General features: G+C 40.3%; 3 protein-coding genes across 4 annotated transcripts; 1 reads left to right on the forward strand and 2 right to left on the reverse strand.

Annotated features, from left to right (window-relative positions):
- The first annotated feature begins 714 nt into the window (after window positions 1-714).
- On the forward strand, window positions 715-4,088 carry cisd2 (CDGSH iron sulfur domain 2). The gene is made up of 3 exons (XM_068757005.1): window positions 715-903; window positions 2,982-3,196; window positions 3,373-4,088. Exons 1-3 carry the CDS (start codon window positions 801-803, stop codon window positions 3,460-3,462), a joined length of 408 nt encoding a protein of 135 aa, XP_068613106.1. The 5' UTR covers window positions 715-800; the 3' UTR covers window positions 3,463-4,088.
- Window positions 4,089-5,168: 1,080 nt separating this feature from the next.
- On the reverse strand, window positions 5,169-11,077 carry si:dkey-162b23.4 (sodium/hydrogen exchanger 9B2). The gene is made up of 12 exons (XM_068757004.1): window positions 10,967-11,077; window positions 10,604-10,805; window positions 9,700-9,870; window positions 8,662-8,804; window positions 8,272-8,399; window positions 7,826-8,001; window positions 7,515-7,621; window positions 6,814-6,963; window positions 6,473-6,581; window positions 5,839-5,975; window positions 5,569-5,752; window positions 5,169-5,224 (listed from the first exon to the last, which is right to left on the reverse strand). Exons 1-12 carry the CDS (start codon window positions 11,075-11,077, stop codon window positions 5,169-5,171), a joined length of 1,674 nt encoding a protein of 557 aa, XP_068613105.1.
- A 1,244-nt stretch (window positions 11,078-12,321) lies between these two features.
- Window positions 12,322-16,825, reverse strand: LOC137912880 (dehydrogenase/reductase SDR family member 6-like). Of its 2 annotated transcripts, none has more exons than XM_068757014.1 (10): window positions 16,777-16,825; window positions 16,223-16,313; window positions 15,255-15,333; window positions 14,986-15,082; window positions 14,479-14,587; window positions 14,059-14,119; window positions 13,796-13,909; window positions 13,460-13,518; window positions 13,212-13,304; window positions 12,322-13,011 (listed from the first exon to the last, which is right to left on the reverse strand). In XM_068757014.1, exons 2-10 carry the CDS (start codon window positions 16,292-16,294, stop codon window positions 12,958-12,960), a joined length of 738 nt encoding a protein of 245 aa, XP_068613115.1. In that variant the 5' UTR covers window positions 16,295-16,313; window positions 16,777-16,825; the 3' UTR covers window positions 12,322-12,957. The 2 variants fall into 2 exon arrangements, with proteins under 2 accessions (XP_068613115.1, XP_068613116.1); XM_068757015.1 differs by having other exon boundaries at window positions 16,223-16,310; window positions 16,777-16,787.
- Between the last annotated feature and the right edge of the window lie 6,289 nt (window positions 16,826-23,114).

Genomic DNA, 23,114 nt, shown 5'->3' on the forward strand with positions numbered 1-23,114 from the left:
GTTTTAGAATTAACTTCTAAATATTTCCTAGGTTCAGATTGAAAACTCATATTTCTCAATGTCTTTATGGCGGATTAATTGTGTTTTTCTGCTACAGTATGATATAAAGTAACGATAGACACTTGAATTATGTCAGGCGAAATAGTTGAACGCTTCTACTTGCATTGATTTCTGGATACTGTAGTTTTCTACAAGATGCATTCCCAAAATAGTTTCAGCACTAGAGGGCGCATCAATAACATTGATTCGCTTTTTAGTAACTGTCACCTTGACTGTGTTTAACTAATAATAGTTAGTTAAAAACTGGAAATTAACTTTTGGCATCTATATTTACAAAAAAACACATAAATAGGCAAATAGATGGGTAAATAATAAAGAAATGTCTAATGAAATGCGCAGCACTGTCGAGTTGACCCCTTATATATTATTTTTTAATAAACGTATTAGCGAGAATAATTATGTAGAATGTTGAACCATAGCTATCATTTATTTAAAAATCTTTACGTCTGTAAAATCCAAAATATACGAGGAGCACTGAAGTAGGCAGAGATCGGCAGATTCACGCTGAATTCAAGTTGTCCAATCAGGAACCACCAACTCTGCCGACGCTGATTGGGTCACGCGCTCTCCCAGTCATGGGCAGCTGCTACGTGGATTCGCGAAAATATTAACGCACTTCCGTGAGCTGTTTCCCAAGTCTTACGTTGATTATCTACGTACCGGTTGCAAGCTGCGCTCAAAAATGAACGCAGTGACATGAGAGGAACTACCGCAAAACTTGCTACACTTAGTAATTCGACATGGTTTTAGAAAGTATTTCGCGAGTAATAAAAGTTCAGCTTCCAGCGTACCTTAAGAAGCTTCCTCTTCCTGAAACGATCGGCGGATTTGCAAGATTAACAGGTAATGAGCCGCAGCTGCGTCGCTATTCTTACTGTCCTGCGAAGATGTCTTAAAAGCCCATCGGGGCCACTTTCAGGGGATACCATTAGCTCTTTAGCTAGCTTGCAAACGAAAACGCAGTAAAAAAAAAAAAAAGTTCTACTGTGGAGGTGGACGTGTCAACAGATAAATCAAGAGATGTTCAAAAATCTGTCAGATTAGATCAAATAAAATGATAGGTAATGGACAGTCTCAAAACAAAGGCTGCTCCAAGGTCAGTGTTCAGAACCTTTTACTCATTTTTAGATCCTAAAATGGTCTGAGGGTTTCCCCCCTAGTTCAGTCCAATGGACTTTGTTTCTTTTGCATTTAAAGATGTCACTCTGGGCTTTGAGAAATGGTGATAGATGTTTTATTTGTGACTTCCACGCCTGAGGGTTAAGGTGACAAATTGCCACATTAATGGATAATGGAGGATATTTGTAGTTGATCTCCTAAAGTTAACCTTTGAATGATGTTCTCGAAGCTCACGTGGACTGCAGTTTATCCTAAAGCAAACTCGTACCCAGATCAGTACAAAATGTACGATTAAAGGATTTGTGAGGAAGACATTGACATCTGCTGGCTCCAGATTTTAGTTTTGGATCCGCACCGAATTGCATCCACTCATAGATATACTGTAAACCGCCCGGACATTTGACTGGCGCTGTTTACACTCTTCCTACTTTTGGCTGCAACTGCTACACAGTTTCTTGCTGCAGGATAAATAACCTAAAATAGCCTAAAAAAAAAAACCGAAAAGTAGAAGACCTGAGCTAGTCCAACATCACTGAAAATACTTTGGCGACAGCCGTTATTAGCGCTGCTTGATAAAACTTGTGAGAGTCTCGACATTATTTTCTACATATTGTGATTCCTGTCAGTCAGTTCTGTCACTCACCGATGATTAGAAGATGAAAGGTTTGTTAAAAGCATCTACAAATGAGCTATAATTCCATAAACAGATTGAGAGTTTACGATTGTGCCATTAGGCACCAAAGTCCTTTCACTGAAATGATTGTAATTGACATAGTTATTATGTCAGTGAGAGTTATGCTTACTATACAACGTATAAGTTATTGTGAATAGCACAATTAGATAACTGTTGTTAATCCTCGCTGTGCTTCACTTTGTCCGTCCTCTCCATGTATGGTGGACAGAAGGATTGTTTTTTTCCAAAAGGACTTTACTGGGATCTCAAAGGCATTTCCTGTCATGGCTGCTTGTGTGAGACGATACTCCTCTGAGATCGAGTGCAGCGATAAAGTCGAAATACACATGAGAGACGTCAGACTCCTCCGACTGGTGCAGCAGGTTCTTTGTTCTGACCTGTAGTCGCCTCGGGAAGAAATTAGAACTACCGGTACTGTAGTCGGGAGTAGCAGAATTAAAAACGGCAGCATTACCATTTGAAGCTCTTTTCTGTACGTGCACAATGGCGACCAACCATTGATCCGGGGCGTGCACAGGAAACCCTTTCAGATGGTGCGGTATATACATTACATATCCTATATACGTGGATTATATGGCCTGTTTGGAGAGTCAACCAGAATTGATTTGTCTTATTTTACACCATTTATAAACTCCGAACTGGTTGTGGTGCTTTGAGATCTGAGTCTCCCACAATGCTAATCCTTTTCCTAATTGGAAGTTTAGGCTTTGCAAATTCAACAAGAGCTGCGGATAATGTTAATTTTGTTTAGTAAATGCATCAGTTCTGTTCTGGAATAGGATTTTGACAATAAATTATGCATAAATGGAGAACTAAACACAACACTTGATGTATGCAAACAGTTTATGAGTTCATAACCTACAGATACACAGAACGGCTTTAAAGGAATGTAAATATTCACATTAGCAGACCTGGAAGCTCCTCAGGAAATGACTGAAGTGAGTAAGAGATTCAGAATAGCAGCTCTGCACCCGACAAATCGACTGATTGTTCAAGCTTTGATTTAAAGCATCAGATTTTAGACCTCATCCTGCTATAAATAGGACCAATATTCACATAAATAATGAACCTGCAAGTGTAATAATTGTGTTATAATGTGTGTGTGTAGTGTCTGAGTGGCTCCGGCTGTTGCCTCTCCTGGGTATCCTGGCGTTGCTGGGCTATCTGACCATTCGGCCATTCCTGCCTAAGAGGAAGAAGCAAAAAGACAGCCTGATCAACCTGAAGATCCAGAAGGAGAACCCTAAAGTGGTCAATGAAATAGACATTGAGGACCTGCACAGCGCGAATGTTTGTTACTGTCGCTGCTGGCGCTCCAAAACTGTAAGTTAATTGTTTCATTTCAGATCTTGTCTGTGTCCATGGCGATATCGCAGCTCACTTGTTTTTATTATTATTATTAATAAAGTAAATGTAGTTATTCTTTTAAATGTGTGAATGTATGGAAGTGTATGTTTGTGTCTCGCTGATGGCTAATATTAAGATGCTTCCTGTTTTAGTTTCCTGTTTGTGACAAGTCGCACTTAAAGCACAATGAGCTAACTGGAGACAACGTGGGACCGCTCATCCTCAAAAAGAAGATACTGTAATCAGCCAGTGATGGGCGTTTCCGTTCACCTCCCAATCTTTTATTTTTCCTTTCTTGACAGTATATGTTTTTCTACTTTTACATTTCTTTGCCTTATGTCATGTTATTGATGGTCAAAAGCGTTGACTCAATTTCAAGTGGTCCTAAAACACCTAAAAACAAAGGACCCCGTCTGGTTGCATCAAATTTTAGGTGGTTAAGAAAGTTGAGGTTGTTTTTCTCATGGCCAATTTTTCATCCGGCTCTTTTGATGGTTAACAATAACAGCGATTAAATACAATTAAAGTTCCTCATTGGGACTACTTTGATGTTAAAACTTGAAATGTAATTCCAGTGACTTTATAATAACCAAGTAATCTGACCTGATAAATGGAAATTCAATTCTTAACCTGTTCATAGTTGCCACCCCATCAGGATGTGAAACATTCTTGTGTTTATAGGTTGCTATCCATATTCTTCACATCTTCACTTGAATTTCTAGCGTCTAGAACGTATACCAGTTGTAGGAGACTCCCCATAAAGTCTCTCATTTACTATTAGTTTTATACATAAATGGCCTTTTGTGATTAACTATTCATGAATCTCGTTCAGAAATGTACGGAATGTATTCAGTCTGCATATGAAATATAAAGTAATGTTCTAGCTGAAGTTTTGCACTTGTTTCTTTCCGGGAGAACAGAAGACTTTCCCCTTTTTATTTCATTCAGAATCACAGTATTTTTGAGTGCATTTATATACTTAAATCAACACATTCTCCCTTGTTCATGTAATTTTTCAGCTGATAAATGTAAAAACAAGAGCCTTCCTACATCAAGTGACATCGCGGCAGCCGCTGTTAATGTAGCTGAGAAGCAACCGGTTCAGAGTACAAAACTAGTGGGCTCAGTGAGACGTTAAGTAAAACTGCCTAAATGTTTCAACTATCTTTGTGCCACATGAAAGAGACAGACCATTATTGCTGTTGTATTTATTATTCAAATAATGCTTGGTAGAAAACTAATGTTCAATCATATCATAAATAGCTAAAAACAAGAACCCTTTACAGTAAATAAACATCTTAAGTTACACTGCATACTTATGCTTAAAAAAATAAACATGAAAGTTTTCCTCAAACTAAAATTTGAGCTATATTTTATTTTTGGAAATAATCATTGAAAGGGTACGTAGTGATTGATCAAAGTTTTAGCAGCACTGTGGATCATTTGGATGTTTTCCTGAGTCTTAACCAACAAAACTTCTTTTCAACAGGTCGATACAGCTAACGGTTATGAATGCAGAAATACACAACGCATTGTAGTATAAATGTTTTACTTAGTGCAGCACATCAACTGTGCAATCTAAACTGAAACAGGATTCAGTTACATAAACCTTTACTGACCTGCTTATAATAAAATACAGCATACAGGATGTACTTAAATAGTTGTAAAAAAAATACATTTAATAGATGCTGTGAATGACAAGCAGAAACAATATCCACCTTCACAGAAATGCATATTACATTCATACCTTGTACTATTCTTTACTAAATAAACATTCATTTAGGATCAGAGACAAACCACAGTGTGTTCACACAACCTGACCGGACAGATGCTGCGGTGAGGTCGTTCGTTTGGAGCCTGAGCCCTTAGAGGTTATAAATACAGAGCGAGCTCTGTGTCCCTGCAGTTGGGCCAACACCAGGAGCCGGTGGGGATAATAATCGTGTTATTAGAGTGTGCTCTCGTAGGTGACAGGAGTTTCATCGTCGTCTTCGTTGTCTGCCGCTGTTCCGAGGGAAGAAACAGATGAAGGGGGAAAAAAAGAACAGATTACCTTCTATTCAGGTTCTCAAAATATGAAGGCAAGAGACTTTTAACGTGATTAACAAACACTATGCCTCTACTGAATGAAAAAGTACAGTTCAAGCTACACAGAAGCACACTGAATCTATGCAGCAAATCATTGCTGAGTCGACGCATCCATCGCACGGGTGAAGCGGAGAGGATCTTTGAAGGACAGGATACTCACTGGTCCAACTACTACAAAGGTCGAAGGGATCGCTGAGCTTAGTTTCAATGACTGTACATACCCAAGAAAGGTGCTGATAGAGTGGGTGTGACTCGCTCACCGCTGGCAGAGCTTTTTGGCTTTTGGAGAAGGAGAGGTCCGGCGAGGCCGATAATAAGAGCTCCTACGGGAGCTGTGAGAAGGATGGCCAGCACGGCCACCGTCAGCACGTCCATGCCGTGCTTCTGCAGTAGTTTTTCATTCTTCGTCCTGGCCATATCTAAAGCTGTGGAGCCTATCGCTGCCTGATGAAGGCAAGCATGTTAGCGTTCTCTCTATGCTCCTCCACAGACAGTAATGTCAGTAGAAAGAAAAAAACACACACACACACCTGTACTGTGGCTTTGGGCAGCCACGCTAAAGCTATGAAAATCTTTTCCTTCATGTTGAAGCCAGCACACAACACACAGATAAAGGTGAACAGGACCCGGACCAGCAGGGCAATGAGCAGAGTGGCTACGCCGAGACCTAAAAGCAAGACACGCATGAGTCACACGTTATTTGTACTTTGCTTTAAAGTTGTTGTTGGTTTTTCCTTTGAACAACTGTGGTTAAAGTATGGCATAGTAGTGGTGGGGGGAAAAGAAGGAAAAAGAATCACACCAAAGAGGACAGTTAGGTAGTTTAATTAGGTGCAAGTTATTTTTGTAATTCATATAACTGCGATGGACATAAATGTCCTTTTTAGTATGTGACATTTCATTGATATTTGACCTTGTGAAAATAAAATAAAAATCAAATGTATCCTTGAATGTAGCTGCTCATCATTTTGATCCAATATATTTCATGTAAGACATCCAGTAATGAAACACTCTCACTTATTATATACTGTATATGACATTATATTTTGGCCATGTAAATACACGTGCATCAATAAAGTTACATTTGAATCTCTCTTAGTGATAACAGCTGCCTCTCTGTTACATCAATGTGTTTGCACGTGTGCTTGTGCATGGCTGTCTCACCGACTGTGTTTCCGTCCAATTCGGACACTCGAATCTCTGCTCCGATTAGCCCGAAGAGTAGAGGCTGAAAGACGTCCCACGCCCAGCCCACCACCTCCTCCACACACGCCTGAAGACAAAACGCAGAAGTGTTTATCTTTGCCAAGGAGCCGTGTGGACTGATGAAGACAGTGATGAAGATCTTCCGCTACATCCCATCAGGATTCAATTGAAACCGTTTCTCCTCTAAACAACAAGGATGGCACATTTCCCAGAACCCTCTTGGAGGCCCAGAAGCAGTATATCACATAAGTTTACCTTTACAATGACGGATAATTTATTTACTAAATACTTGTTATTACCTTTTCCTTGCCCCAGCCGAGGCCAGCCAGAAACGCCAGCACCAGAGTGCAGAGGCCTCCAGAACCAGGGAACCCCGCCACACCGCTGCCGAACACGGCAAAGACAGACAGACCCAGAACCAAGAAGGTTCGCTTCATTACTAAATGTTTCTGGGTGAAACAGACAAGATAGTGATTAAAGATGAAACAAAGAAATTATAAATACAAAATATTCATTTAACTGTAAGACTTACTAGATATTTATTTGCTAATTAGAAACAAATATCAGATAGTCAATCAATTCCAGTCAAGGGTTTGGGCATATCTTATTCAGGTGAATGGGAAGGTGTGGATTCTGAAAGCTGGTATTGTTAAGAAGCTGTGATTCATCACACAAGTATTTTACACACACTGATTCAGGGGGAAGGATTTCCTGACAATGGGTTTCTTGATTCTGAGTGGCTATCAAAAGACTAGTGTGAAGTTGGAATAGCAGCATCTGATACGAAAAAAAATTATATTATTATAAAATCTATTACATTCCTTTTATTCTGTGTTCTCATCTAAAATCTGAAGCATTTATCATTCTGATATCAGAAGTGAACTTCTGTGACCTTTTTATGTTTGTCAGCATCTGCTTTCACTTCCCAAATTGTGTTAAACACAGACAGAAAATAACTATCGTGGCCAATATCATGGAAATGGCGTAAATGTATTCCCACCTGATCGACACTGGGAAAGTACTGGATGAGGAAGCCAAGAAGAATCCCAGCAACCAACCCACCGATCACCTCCATAGCACCTCTCAGGAGGTTGAACCAGGTGGAGCCTAGAAAGATCACATTAATGGTGGAAAGTTCAGAGCAGAATGTCCTAGAATGACAATTAATGAGTAAGTGGGAAAATACAGATGTAAAACACCACGAAGAGCAAAAACAAACAACCAAGCAAACAAAGGACCGAAGCCACCAATATGTTTGGTTTCAAGATAAACAACACTTATGTTCCATCTATGACACGTCCACAAGCCCACCTGTGGCGAAGGCCATGCCCAAACATGTGGTGAATCCTGTGATGGCAAGAATGTCATCAAAGCTGCCTGCAGCCATCAGCAACGTGGGGATTCCCTGCTCCACACCGTAACCGTCTCTCTGCAGAAGCAGCATGGAGGGAACCACCACTGCCGGAGACACGGCACCCAGCACAAAGCTACAACATGGAAAACATGCATCCTTTTATTTCCGTACTCCAACAGAGAAGTAATAATATAAAGACATATTTGAGTATTATGACTAATTCGTGAAAAAAAAAACAGGAAAGTTGCAATCTCTGTGTTTACTTTCATGGCCAGTTCATTATAACTTTCAATATGATTTATTATATACATTTAAATAATTACTGTAGCTTCCTGAATGGAACCGTGTGTCAGTGGAGCAGGAGCAGAGACAAACGAGGGAGCGTTCGCATCGCTGCATTTACCCCAGGATGAAGCCCCAAACCCAGGGCAAGCCCATGAGGAAGTGAGAGATCAGGGCCGCAGTGCCGGCCTCTATGATGCAGGGCCCAGCTGCCAAACGGATACACACCGATTTTAGCTTCCTCAGCGCCTGAATACACACACACACACGCACAATAAATTGGAGGGATTTATTGCATAGAGTACAATTAGAAAGAGATTAAAAATTGCAGGGACATTTGGTAATAAATAGAGAAATATTTATATACCTGAAAAGGGATTTAACACTACTTATATTCATTCAGACCATTTGTATAAATACAGCAACACATTACCTAAATATAATATATCCCTCTTAATATTTATATATATATATTTACAAAACAGATACGGTTGCAGAGACAGCGGCATACCGTGGGATCCAAGCCTAGACCCGCTCTGACCAGAATGACAGCCAGAGCAATGTTCCTCAGGGATGCAGACCACCTGAAGTCTATGTACACCCCATCTGTTACAACTGGGATGTTTCTCAGCAGGAAGCCCATCAGAAGCATACCTGCAACACAGCGGGAGTTGAGGGAGAGGAAGGATCGTCTTTTATGATACACACACAGAGGAGAAATGAATATCGCCCGTTCTTTGAACTTGCACTGCTTGTTTTGAGACGCCGACACTCACTGTGGGACCGCGATCTGACTCGTAGGGAAATAATGTTCATTTATATGTTGCAATGGGATCCAACTCTCTCCCTAAATTCTCACATCTGCCAGTTCTTGAGTTGAAATGTCACCCCGCAATACTAGAAATTAACAGTCTAGATTTGTGTTAGCATTGCTACAGGTGAGTTGTCAAATTGTTTTCAAACATTCAGGGAAATTACTCTGATTATTTTTATTGTTAAAAATGAAAAATGGCACATTCTAAACAAGCAAAACAGCGAGAGGGAAATGAACTCCGACATCCATGTCACTTGAACTTCGCTCTCCCTTCTGATGTTGACTGTAAGTAAGGAGTGGCGCCAACTTTATCTTGTTTGAGATACAGCTTGACAAAAGATTTCCATTTCCAGACTGACAAAAGCAGAAATTCACACCAAAATAACATCTAATTTCTGAAAAAGTTCATCTCTAGATCAATACAGCAATTTATCCCAGTCTAGACCATCATCTTCTCCATTTTGTAACTATTATAAAACAGTGATTTAAAATGTCAGTCAACAGCAGCCCTTTTTTTTTTTTAAATACCTGGGTCATTCCATTTTCCAACTGGAATAATCACTGCACCGTAACGGTTCTGAACAGATATGGCTGGTCAAATAAAGAGTTCTAATGCTGTAAATTGAAGATCATGTACTGCGTAACTATATATCTCTCTCTAGTAGAGGCAACTGCTTGACTGAATATGAAATAAGGGCAGTGCATAAAGTACAAATACTAAATCCTCAGCCTTACCAAGGAGGGGTGGGAATGGTGGTAGTCTGGGCAGACGGATGAAAGACATCAGTTTTCCACCAATCAGTGCACAGAGGAAGAGGACCGTAACGCCAAACAAGTTGCCCCCTGGAAGACATTCGTCCTCGGTGATCGACCACACCACGCCGAAGAGCACAGCTGCCAGAAGGACTGGAGAAGAAACAACGATGACGGACATGACATCATTTGATCTCTTGACGACAACAACAACAAAGAGATCCTCATTTTAGAGGCGTTGCAAATGAGCTGAACAAAGCTAATGTTTGTTGGTCTGCTAGCAGGACTGAAACTCCCTATCAGATTAGGGTGAAACGTTGGGCTTCATTTCTAATCCCTAGTCTGGAGGTACTTATTCTCTCTTTTCTCCATTTTGGTGCGGATGACGGACATGTAACTTTTTAATGGTTGAATGTTGTACTTTTTGTACACAGTAATACTTGCCTCACCTGAGACGAGCAGCAATAAGTTGGGATATCATTGTCGGTTTCTATATATTTATCGGATACAGATGACTACCAGATGTGATGATTAGTTGTGATTGGTCTGCTACAGTTTGGACACACAATGTGCACGCATTTCTGATTGTTGCTAGCGATCCGGATACGGTGTGTGTAAGACTTATTGATTGTGTGTAAATTGCGTTGTGTCCTGACTGTGCTACAAGAAGCTCATTTTTGATTGATAAGCTATCAGTCTGTGATAACACATCGACGTGACCCTATATTTAAGTATTAGAGTGCATTTATAGAAGCATGTACTATTTCGTTATGACTAATATTTATTGCTAATAGGTCAAGATGCAAAAGTTACAAATGTCATCTGCAATTTTTCTCTTGTGGGGGGGAAAATTGATTGACAACATGCAACACATTTTATTGCCTACCTTTAGTAATGAGAGAGGCCAGAAGTCCTCTTGGTGGACATGGGCAAAACTTGCGGAGCAAGGGGCAGCAGACAACCGGTGGGTCCGTATTGGTGCCAGCATCCGCTACGGGGTTTCGAGGAATGAAATAGGTGGTCTCCTCCGTGACATTTGGAGTGGAGCAGCGTCGTACCACGACCTGAATCTGGTTGACATTTAGGTGCTGGAGAAAGAGGATCACAATGTGCTCAAGGACATGACAGACATAGCATTTGTCCAAGCCACATACTTCTCTGCCACTCCAGAATTTCTCACCACAGCTCCTCCCTAAGCACTACGTTATAGTCTACATCTACAAAGACACAATGCAGTCAGATACTATACCTCCACGTGGTTTGGTGCAGGTAAAGCAATTCTGTCCAGGAGTGGGCTCGGCGATGGACTGGGTGCAGGGCTCGGCTCCGGGGTAACAACTTTGGGCTGAGTGTCCTCCATGGCGACAGGATCTCTGGTCTAATCACTTCTCTGTCACAGCACATCAAGCTGAGGGGCGGGGCTACCCATGGAGGGGCTGTTCCTGTATGCTCAGCTCTGACCACAGGCAGCATGGTTTTTATCAGAAGGACAACAAACGTATTTACTCAATAAATGTGTGCGGACAATGTAATATTTAATCTAACAGAGGACTGTTTTCTTTTAGCATATTCTGTACCGGGCTCGGCCAGGGGATAAGAAAACCGACCTATATTGGAACCACGTGACTTCCGGCTACAAACTCTGACGTCACGACATATGCTAGTTGCCGCGTGCTCGAGGCTGCCAGTAAACAACGTTCCTATGGCGCACTACGAAACCTATATCTCATAACAATGGATAAATAACATTAATACCTATTAATCCAAGCTACAGTAGCGTTAGCCAGCAAGTCACTTTAGCCTAACGCCACTACAGTGTTTTGACATTTAAGGGAACAGGCGGTTAATCCAAGCACGAACACTAATCAATGCTTACAGCTTTGACCATATGGTACATGTTGCTCGAGTTAGCTCAATTAGCCGCCGCTATTGCAGAATGCTTGGATAAGTAGGTTAGAGTTAACTAGCAAATGCAAACAGTGACCCTTATCCAGTATGGGGCTTGTCTGAGGCCGAGTCGCTTCAAAAATGTGTTCGATGCGACACAAAACCGACGCTACTCGAACCAGAGCTAAAGCTAGCAAAGAGCTAAAACCACGTTTTACGATACATTTATCTAACATGTTGACGAAAATCACAACCGGTCGTTGATTTATGAACCGCTTTTCAATTGGTATTAGGCTGAACGTCCTGATGGAACCTGTATTAATCACACCCAACTGAACAAAGTACTTTATTAAACCAAACAATGCACAAATAACTCGATTTAACCCTAAACTATCAGATCGAACTGTACAGCGTTCGAACACGCCGTCTACGCTCGAGTACAGGAATCTATTAAACCCAAATTTGAGGGGTTCCTTGTTTTATTTTTTGTCTACTACTGCATCCAAAACGTTTATCTCGACGATCCCCTCACATAAGCTGCACAAAACACAGCAAAACGCACCTCGCATCGGACACATTGTCGTCGTCGCTGGGAGGGAAGGAAGGACGGGGCACCGGTACCGGTACCGGCAGCTCCGTGGCAGAGCGGCCAATTTGGGAACGGGAATAAGGCGGATTAGCGAAGGCAAAAAAAACAGACTACAAAACGTAGCCGGATACAAATGCTTTATTGTGGGAAGATCGGTCGAGTGTGACTCGAGGGTAGCTGAGATCTAATACAGTCCTTTTCAATGAGAACGTATTAATACACTGGTATTATAGATACTATTGCTTCAAATATTTTGTGCAACATGGAAAATAGATGGAAACAAAAACAGTCAACCCCACTGCTTCTGTGTTTGACAATATATGCTATTTAAAAGCAGTTTGCAATAACCTGCTTGCACAATAACATTTTGAATTATATGTTCCACATTGAACCCGAACTGCAAATAATTATGTGGCTACTTACATTCCCAGAATTATTCAACATCCGTCAAAAGAAGGCGACCAAAAACCACCAAAAAAAGAAAATATCCACTGAAAAATCATTGCCATCATGTTATCACATTTGCAGCAGAGCCTCTCTGAAATGTGCAGATGATTGTCATCAAGGGGTTAAGCCATTTTAAGATTGCATTAGTCAGTAGCTGTAGAATTTTGCACATTTGGGGGGGAAAAAATCAATTGAATATCTCATATGGAGCTACTGCAGGTACGTGACTTGTTGATTTGACTGTTTGATATGGTGTTTGCAAACAGCTGTAGCTCGCTGTAGCTCGCTGTAGCTCGCTGTAGCTCGCTGTAGCTTTCTCAGAGAGTCCACCCTCCATCGATGATTTGCTCTGTCCCGGTCACGTAGGCAGACTGTGAAGAAGGCAAGAATCATCAGATCACTATGTCCTGTATTGAATACTTGACGTTGTATATAAACACTTAAGTCCAGGATTTCTGAAGTACTGATGTCATTAGTCTCCACTCTGAAGAGTATTTCAGAGATCGAATGCAGATCAAATGCTTGACTGTTGATGTACTGTACCACACACGTATGATATGGATCGGCTCACCTCATCTGAGGCCAGGTATACACAGAGATACGCCACCTCCTCGGGCGTGCACATCCTGTGCATTTTCTGTCTCGCCATGAAATCCTTAAAAGCCTAAAGAGACAAGGAAATGCTATTGTAGCATTTTTTTTACTACCCAGTGATCAAGTTTTTTTTGTCTTGAAAGAAAAATTACATGTACTTATTTATTGATTAATTCCAGCCATACTATCTCAGCACGAATGAAAATAATTACAGAGCAGCTGTACCTGTTCCGGGTCAGGTTGAGCCTGGATTCTGGCCTTGAGTGACGGGGTGTCAACAGTGCCTGGAAAAAAAAAAATATAGAACCTTAAAATTCTTCAGGACATTGAAAATACACAAAATACGAACTGATGATTTTGCACAGCAGTCATTTTGGATTTGATTAGATGGGACAAATTCAACCCTCGTGTGTCTTTGAAACATGGGATGTCCTTAAACATGAAAAGCCTTAGAATCTTTCCAACATGCATTTATTTTTTACAGGAATATTCACAAAATATTGTAGAGGATGAGTACAGTTAAGAGTAAGAGGGACACAGTTTTATTTTGCAGGGTCTTACCAGGACAGATACAATTACAGCGAATGCCTTTCTCGGTGAAATCAGCCGCTATAGACTTTGTGAGTCCAATGACTGCAGCCTTAGATGTACTGTAGACACACCGGTTAACAACACCTGTGGACACACGTCACACACACACACAGCAATTATCTCAGATAAGAAGATCACAATGAACATACTTCAGGAACTTAATATCCATTTAAATAGGGATAATATTGGTTTGACAATTGTGTACTTAAAAAGATCTGTGAAATATAATTTACCTTTTATAGTTGATGCAACAGATGCCATATTGATAATGTTTCCTGATCCCCTTGCCAACATCTAGAATGACATGATAAATTAGGATAGCACATAAACGGAACATAATTGGTAAAAATGTGAAGAGTAACATTGTGCTGCATTCATAAGTTGTTATTTTTTTTATAACAAATACAAGGCAAATGTAGGGAACTTGAGAATCAGATTCCTAGTTGAGACAATTTGGTTAGTTTAGGGCTAAAGCTGGATTAGTGATCGGGCAGTCGCCTCCCCATCATGTCAGAGGCTCAGAGTAATACAGATAATCCCAATGGATGAGAAGAAAATAAAAGCACATGTTGCTTAATTTACAGAAGCACCTTTCTAATTCCCTTGACAACAGGAGAACTGCTAAGGATTTTGGTTCAGTGGGAAAAAGTCACCTTTGGCAGGAAAGCCTTGGACATCAGGTACATACTCCGGACATTCAAGTTCATAGTGAAGTCCCACTCATCCTCTCCGCAGTCTAAAATGGATCCGTGGTGCACAAATCTGCCAAAAGTAGTTTGAGCATAAACGTGGAGAGTAGCAGAAATAATCACCGACTATATAAATGGAATATATAAGTTAAAGGTTTAGTATCGCAATCAAACCAAACGTAAGGCGATTGATTTTACTGTGGTATCAATGGAGAGATGTTGAGTAAGGAGATTGACTAAAAAAGCATAAGATGTATAAACATGCTCAATGCGAAGCAGTGTTGACAACCAAGAAGAACTGATTGTATTTCAATACTGACATACAAATGATCCGTTGCAGTTGTAGAAGTATTTCATTTATGTATATTTACTGCCCAACAATGGCGTATCAAACAGACTGAAAAGAAAATACATGTTGTCGTGCATATAGTCTTGGCAATGCAACAAAATGAAGAACAGAAAGAAAAGTACCCGGCAACATTGAACAGCACATCCACATGTTCATGCTCGTCGGCAAGGCTTTCGACTTGGTCCTTCTTAGTCACATCCACGACCTTGGTCCTGATCCCTGTTGGTGAAAACAAAACAGTTTGTTCTGTATTGAAGAAAAAAATAATCCCAATTATTTTAATATAATAACAGATCTAAAACAAAAGAAGAAGAAGTCTTCGCATCGGGTATGATTGTCTGTGTTCCATTGGATACCCAGCAGATGGCAGCCTTTGACCGGTACAACCTACCATCGATGCTGTCCAGCTCTTTCAGCTTCTCTCCATTTATATCTGTTGCTGTGACAATAGCTCCCTCCTTCGCAAATGCCTGTGTGTGAAAAGCACTCGAGTCAGTTCCAAGCAGCTTCACATCGTCATGGTAAAAGACCCGCAGCACTAAACTCCCTGGTAGAGAGAACATTTCATCATTGTTAAATAAAGGTATGGATTATGGAAAGTCATTGGAAGACAGAGACAACCAATATTAACAACAAAATAACACCAAGATCTCATTATCACATATCTGTAGACCTAGAATGTCATTTTGGAACCCTAATCCCACAACCCTCAGTTTTAATTCTCTTCCACCTTTCATCAGTTATAGTCAATGGAGTGAGTGCCTCATTAACTGCAAAGAAATCATATAAGCATTATACAACATTTAAATTCTAAATGGAAATGCTTTTTTTTTTTTTAATAGAGTGTGATTTGAATCTAATGATCCGAGAAGCTAGTACACATTTCTGTGTTTGAAATCCTCCACACTACACTACCACGGTTACACACTTCAAGGCACCACTTGAAGGGAATGGATATCACAATGACCCAATCTACAGAAGGAACTGTGTGAGATTATCAAGGGTGTTTGCTATCTTTTTGGCAATGGCAAGAACGTCAGAGGATTGTCTTACATGTGTTTTTACAACACCACAAGATTCACTATTACAGCACACAGCTACTTACACCACATGCATGCAGAGTGGGAAGCTCTTCATGCAAAGTGAAAAAGGCGTAGTTCCTTTTTTGTGTGTAAAAATGGGAAACTCTTTTGGAGTTGGAGAATATATCCTGGAATGTCTGAAAAAATGTAAATCTTTGGTGTGCATTTGTAAAAACTTCACAGTCAACATACACAATGCTACGAGTATGATCTCCACAGACTATTAAATAAACTATGTTCCTGTGTGACTTAATAGCAAGTGAGAAATTCCCATTACTATTGCTGCAGCCCGTCCAATCCCCTGCGCGGCGGCTGACAGCACAATCACTTTCCCATTGAGGCGGCCCATAATATGCCCTTCACTGCTGCTGTGATCAAAACAAACAAATACACAAGACACAAGATTACAACACAATGCATTATTGGGTAATTATCCGTAAAAAAAACTAAACTAAAAATGAAACAGACTACCAGTGATTGCAAAGCTGAGAAAGTTCTTTTTTTCTTCAGTTTGACTATGTCAAATTCTATTAGCTAAAATGATAGTTTTACTAAATATGACGATGAAAACATCTAAAATCGTTAACACGGAGCGTGATTCCAGACGCGCCCGTGATTGCTTGAATATGCTTTTCATTTGTTTGATGACGATGATGAATACATTTATTAGATAGAACGTTAGAGTACTTTGAACTCGTCTTGCGCTCTTTTACTCTGAACCGGTTGAACTGGAACTTAACCCGTTACTAACTGTACATGCAGGTGTCGAAGGTGCTAATTCGGTGTTGCAAATGTAAATAAAAGCGACAAAACCCAACTTTAGAAACTCACCGCTCCTCCGCTTGCAGAAACGAACGTGCCACGTCTGCGTCATGCGTGGCTATTCTTAACCAGGAAGTGTGCGTGACGCAGCTTCGTCACGTGACACCATTGACAGCGCTGCCACGCCCACGCGCACCGCGGAGTCCACTTTGCAAAGTATGGGAAACGTGTCGTAAACTGATTAGAGATGGTGTTTCTCAATGCAAAGAAATGCATGTTTAGTCACGTGCAAAACTCGAGCAGCAGAGATTCGTCTCTTTTCTCTCTCTTTTTCTGCTAACAGATCCTAGAGGTCAGGTCAGTCACACTGACCTTTAGGATCTGAGTGAAGTTATTGCGTTACCTCGTAGAGTTAATGGTTTGTAGAGTTAAGGCTCATGTGGCTGCTGGCCTGAGCTACAAATTACTCTCCCTTTATGGCAGGAGTGTAAAACTCTGATGGGAGCTATTGCTGTAACTTACAATAGAGTATAGAGAATAAATTAAAGTGGTAGGAAATGCCAAGTTATAAATGCATTACCCAGTTGTGTAGTAAATGATTAAAAAAGACACTCAAATTACAGCAGAAAACAGAACAGAGTCCATGGAGGAAAAAAATGCCTTTCTGTTTAAAGCTCAACTGAGATACATTAAATTAAATTAAATTAAAGTATTAAATTAAATTAAAGTTCAAATGTACTCTTATTTGAATCAGTGTGTCTTTTGCCCTTCTAGACAGACTGGCTTTATGTACTTGGAGGGTTTAAGATCTTTATATATAACTATTTTGAGTGCAGGACTTCGACTTGAAGGCATATATTTGCAATGCAAGGAAACACACTTGCTTTTGTAATGGATCTAAATACTTCTTGCACCAAAAACATGATTGCATCTGGTATTTTGAAATATTTTCATTAATCAACACTGAATGAATAAAACAGCTGTTTGTCATGGAGCATTTTTCTGTTCGATTTTTTTGAAGGAGGTCCATCTTCATTTCCTCACTCTATAGGCACTTGCAATGTCATTTTGACTTCGGACTCCGAACTGTTATTCCAGGGAGCTGTTTTCCGACTGATATATCCGACTATGTCTCCCAGGCCTTTTGGAAATCTCATGCATTTCTTCAAAGGGAATTACAGTGCCTTGCTTTAAATTACTACTGCCACACTCCTATAAACATCCAAATGAGCCAACTAGAAGGTGAAGTAGACCCCTGATAAAAAGAAATCATGATGCCCGTCTAACTTGAGAGCACTGATAGAGTGCATACTTCCACCAACAGCAGTGTTGCTAAAATATGATCGATCTGAAAACAGCCCCCAAGCCAAGCCAAAACGAAATGTAATCATTTTCATCAGCAGGCTGCTGATAGAAGACATCGACACTTAAAAGTGTGCACAATGCATGCACTTCATTTTGCAACCTCAGAGAGTTATTGATTGCTGTGCTGTATTGTTGCACCCAGGGCATAGTGCGCAGTCTGTCACACTGATGCTGTTGTTTACTTGGATCAACCTCATGTCAGATGATGCAACTCCACATGGTCCCCTGACTAGTATTTTTGGGATTGTGTGTCATCATCAGTGCTAATTTGATATTGGCAAAATTACAAATGTTCCCGATCCAACACAAAGTGTCACTGTAAATCTTCCCCGATGCTGGACCCACCTCAAACAAAATCCCATCCCGATCACACTCTCAAAATATAGAAGAAACTGTGACCACACTTGGTTGTGAAATATCCTTGCAATTAATATTTAACCTTTCTCCAAGCGCATGTCAAGACTTCACAAGGATCTCATTGTCTGCCAGGAAATCACAAAGGACTAAACAAATCCTGAAAGCAAAACTCGTGAAGAACTAAAGAAGATAACAAATTAAATGTTTCTTTGGCCTTCTGCCAGGAGGTCTTTTGTCTAATTTATGTTTAATATGTCTGTTTATGAAAATGTATAATTCATCCTTGTAGCTAAAATTGTAGCCGCAGCTGCCGTGCGGCAGACTGACAGAAGCAAGGCTGCTAATCTGCCTGTCGGACTAATCACTTCATGAACATCACACAAAATAAAATACAGTATACATTGTATAACATTTCTAAGATGAAATAGCAAAAAACAAAATTGCACATGCTAACACTATTATTATTTGAGGCAGTTCCTAGCCATTTGGAAAAATGTTGATTTGGCCAAGCTGCCACTTGGCCAATGACACAACGTATCACCCGTTATAAATAATCCCATCTGTTGTTCTTAAACCATAATTTGCTTTTTTATACACTGCCATCTGACAAACTATATCCCACCAATACTAATTCTTCCTCCAGCAGGGCCTTCTTTACAAAACTATTTGAACACACTGAGCAGTCAGCAAGGTGGGGGGGGGGGGGGCAGATATCCCTCTTCTATCTATAGAAATACTTTAAGTATGAAGATTTTAAAGGAAAGCATTGACATTTCAGGAAATCCACATTTTCACTTTCATGCCAAGAAAGGACGGGGGCATAGGTAGTCTGATACTCTGGTGTCAGTGCAGGGAAGTTTAACTCCCCCAGGCAGAGTGTTGACTTGAGTTTAATGAAAAGAACATTAGACATTGTTGAAGTCTGGCTGCTTCAAACGTCTCTCTGAATAATGTCGAATGGGGTTTTTAATGTTAAAATGTTTTATTTTTTCCTGACATCATTCTGGATCTGATCTAATGTTATTGAGAACCAGCCCAGGGATACGATTCCTTCTGCCTTTTCATTACTCCAACACTTTGAGGATTCTCGAAGCAAATCCTACAAATCCTTCAGTCACCTGCCCAACCTTTCTGCTGGCTCATGCTCCTCTCATTGCTTCATTGTCTTTAGTAATTTCTACTCCCCACTAGGCGTGACAACCATTTACTCAGCCTTTGCCGGTGAAGTCTGCCCCATGAGCTCTGCTAATGACGAAGATGACAGCAAGAGAGTACAGCTCTATTTTGCAACGCCAGATGAAACCGGTAGGGTTAACAAGGTCGCCAAATGTCTGCCTCTGCCCATCAAGCCTTAGACACATGGGCAGATAGACTCGTTCTCAGTAAATGATCTATAGTGAAGCGACTGGCTCCATGAATTTCATGAATGAGGTTTTTACTTCACACATAAAAAGTTTGTTGATGAGCAGTCCTTGTTCTTCTTAAAAAACCTACCATGTGCCTACAATCAAATACGATGCTGCTTTTTTTTGTGGTTATATTGCACACTGTGTATCATTTGGATTGCTTTTAGTCAAAGCTCTTACTGGTGATTTTACGCTTCATGTTATACGGGATATCGAAGCAGTTTCCTGCATTACAAATAGACTTGACTGACTCGGCCTTTTGAACTTAGCCGATTATATTGTCTGGTACATTCTTGTTTTTGTTTGTGTCTCATCCTTTTAAACTTCATACACGAAGTAATAACAAGGGTCATCATGTTGTTTCCATCTAATCTTCTTTCCACTGTCAGTCATTTTTGTTTTGCGTTATTTGTGTATTTCCTGAGCAGAAAGTTAAATTCTCCATGTTGACCATTTTGCTTTTCATTTTTTCTTTGTTCTGTCTGCCATATGGATGTACAATCATCAATTGGTCTAGCATTTGCTGTTGTGTTTGTGCTCCTCCGTGTTCTTCATTTGTTTCCTTTTTTTGTATTTTTTGGGAGTTATGCCTGTTTTGGACTTTTGTTTTCTCTTTGTGCACCAAGCCTGGCTCTTTAATGCTATTAACATTTACCGCCTGTAAGTATTAATAATTTTTAGTCATTAAATCTTTGAATTGCTGCCAACATGTGCCTCCTGCTTTCTGTGTTTTGCATTTGGGTCCTAAGAATTTTGCTAAAACATGGCGCTTATTGCCCCAATGAGAGTTGGAATATTTCTACAAAAATAAATTTCTCACGTTGATTCATTAATTCATCAACATATGAAATCCAAGAATAAAACTCCAGGCTCTTCATGGCAACACTTCACAGTCTCAATTTTAGACATGAGGAGCTCAAGACTGTAATATCTCTGATACATTAACAAAAATAATAATGGATTAAATAACTTGTCTCTGTTGATCAGATGCTACATCATCCTTTATTTGCTTCCTGATGCATTAAATTGGTCTCAAATTTCCCACACACGAAAAACAACTTCGTACACATGATAGTAGGAGAAGAAACCCGTTTTGAGGCCGCACGATCTGCTCTGCAGGCATCCGGCTATGACGTGCTTGTGCTTGACCCCTCGCTACACACTGTTGCACACTTGCTGGGCGGTCAAATCTTTTCTGTGACGTTAACCTGAAACTACGGTGGGGAGTGTTGCAGTTCTCTGCAACACTCCCCACCGCTGGAAGAAAATCTTTAAGTGAGGATTTGTACGTGCTATATCAAAGGCTTTAGGTAATGTCTAATGCAGCATTACAGCAGGACACGTGAAGGGAAAGTGGGATTTAAATTCAACACATTTAATCACGCACCACTAACTGCGTTCAGGTTGAAGGTTTAAATCAGAACAGATTGAGTTTTATTGCACATATTGAGAATCTCCTCCATTCATTTGCATGCATTCATTATGCAGTGATTTGGGTTGATGATAACATAGCAACATTTATTTCTGCCATGTTTTTTTTTGTCACCAAACAAAGACAATGATTGATTTATATTTGTCAGAACAATTAAACACCCAGATTAGTTTTGTCTTTTAAGTTGCAAAAAGTATATTTAACAGCATCTTGATCTTATATTACTCAATTAAATGCAGTATAGAATATATATTATTTTCAGTTTAATTGCTCATTCAAAAAATGACATAAACAAACTCCAAACATAGTGGTGATTATAATATGCAAAAACAATTAATCAAGCCAGTGTGGCAGACAAATCCGACTCACTGGCCAGAGAGCAAAATGGGCAGACAGGAAAAACCTTTAGATCACCGACAAACCCGTTAATGGCGAACAAGCATCATGAAAACAAGAGGGTCTGCAGCACAAGTCAAAAACAAGCATGGAAAAACAGATCCAAAGAAATATCTGGATGTCAAAAGGAGTCAACTCTGAGTGGAAAATAAGAGCCTAAGTCCTCTCATGTGTCAGGTGCAGCTGAAGCAATTATTGACTTCAGGTCATCAAGAGAGAGAGAAGGCAGAAGCAAACTGAAGAGTGAAGCAGTCAGCCATGACCTGCACACACACACAGACAGGAAAGACAGGAGCATGGGGAAAAGGAGGGGCAAACTGCAGGGTCTTTGTGGGAAGAGCAATTATATTTACTATTCTTTAAAAAGAGGGTTGATTGAAGATGCTTATCTCATGCAAATGGTTAATAAGATAACACTGTTTTTATTATAACAAGTCCATCATTGATTTCTGATTGACCAGGCCAGCTTTTCTCTGAGTCTCTGCCGACTGTTAGCCAAATAAAAGAAGCAATCAGTCATAATTGTTGAACCAAGCATTTGATTAGCAATCAGAAATAAATATCCCGAGGGCTTTTAGAGGATAGATTATTGTTAACTATGTTACAAATGCATCTGAGTCGAGCCCTTGCTGCAGCATATTCCAGAATGAAGAACACAGAGAACTTTATCTCTTGTGCGTATCCTTTCAGAGAGCCCAGTGCTTACCAGCATTTTGTCACTGTAAACTCTGACGCTTAGCAGCAGGGAGTCTGCAGATGATTCATTGCGGTAAACCCTTCATAGCACATTCTAGTCTTCAGGCATTCATGGTCTCCTCAGGAAGATGTTGCGAAGGTCAAACAAGTCCATGCAGGGTACACCCTCGATGAGATGGCAGCTCGTCGTGGGGCCATGCGAAAGACAAACAACCACTCACGCTCACTTTTACCCCTACGGACAATTTGGTGTGACGTGTCGTGTCGTAGTGTTTTCTTTGCTTGCTTCAAAGCTTTCTGAGTTCACACGGCATCCTTTCACGCATACCCGGCAAATATGACAAATATGCCAGGGCAGTAATTTGTGGTGTAACCTTTCAAAATCAATGTTGCAGAATAAATTTATAGTGTTGGTTCAGCACATCAATTTTGGAGGAGTGTTAATAAGCTCAGAGACAAGAGCACAACATTTAAAAAGTCAGTCTGACATGATTTTATTAACTGTCTGCTTATCAAAAAGGCTGGCAAAACATTCCGTAAGCACACATGAAGCAGGGCTCATTGTTTTTTGGCGGTAGTTATTTTTTTTAAATACAGACATAAACAAACAGCCAAATTGCAAGCAGAGGTTCTATTTGTGCATGAAACGGTCATTGTGCAAACAACCCTTTCCCCAGAGCGCATATTCTGGCAATCCCATTGTTGCCATTGAAGTCACAGCCAGCCGGCCAGTCGAATATATCACATTAACGCCT

This window comes from Brachionichthys hirsutus, unplaced genomic scaffold (genome assembly GCF_040956055.1).
Source record: "Brachionichthys hirsutus isolate HB-005 unplaced genomic scaffold, CSIRO-AGI_Bhir_v1 contig_248, whole genome shotgun sequence".
Classification (NCBI taxonomy): Eukaryota; Metazoa; Chordata; class Actinopteri; order Lophiiformes; family Brachionichthyidae; genus Brachionichthys; species Brachionichthys hirsutus.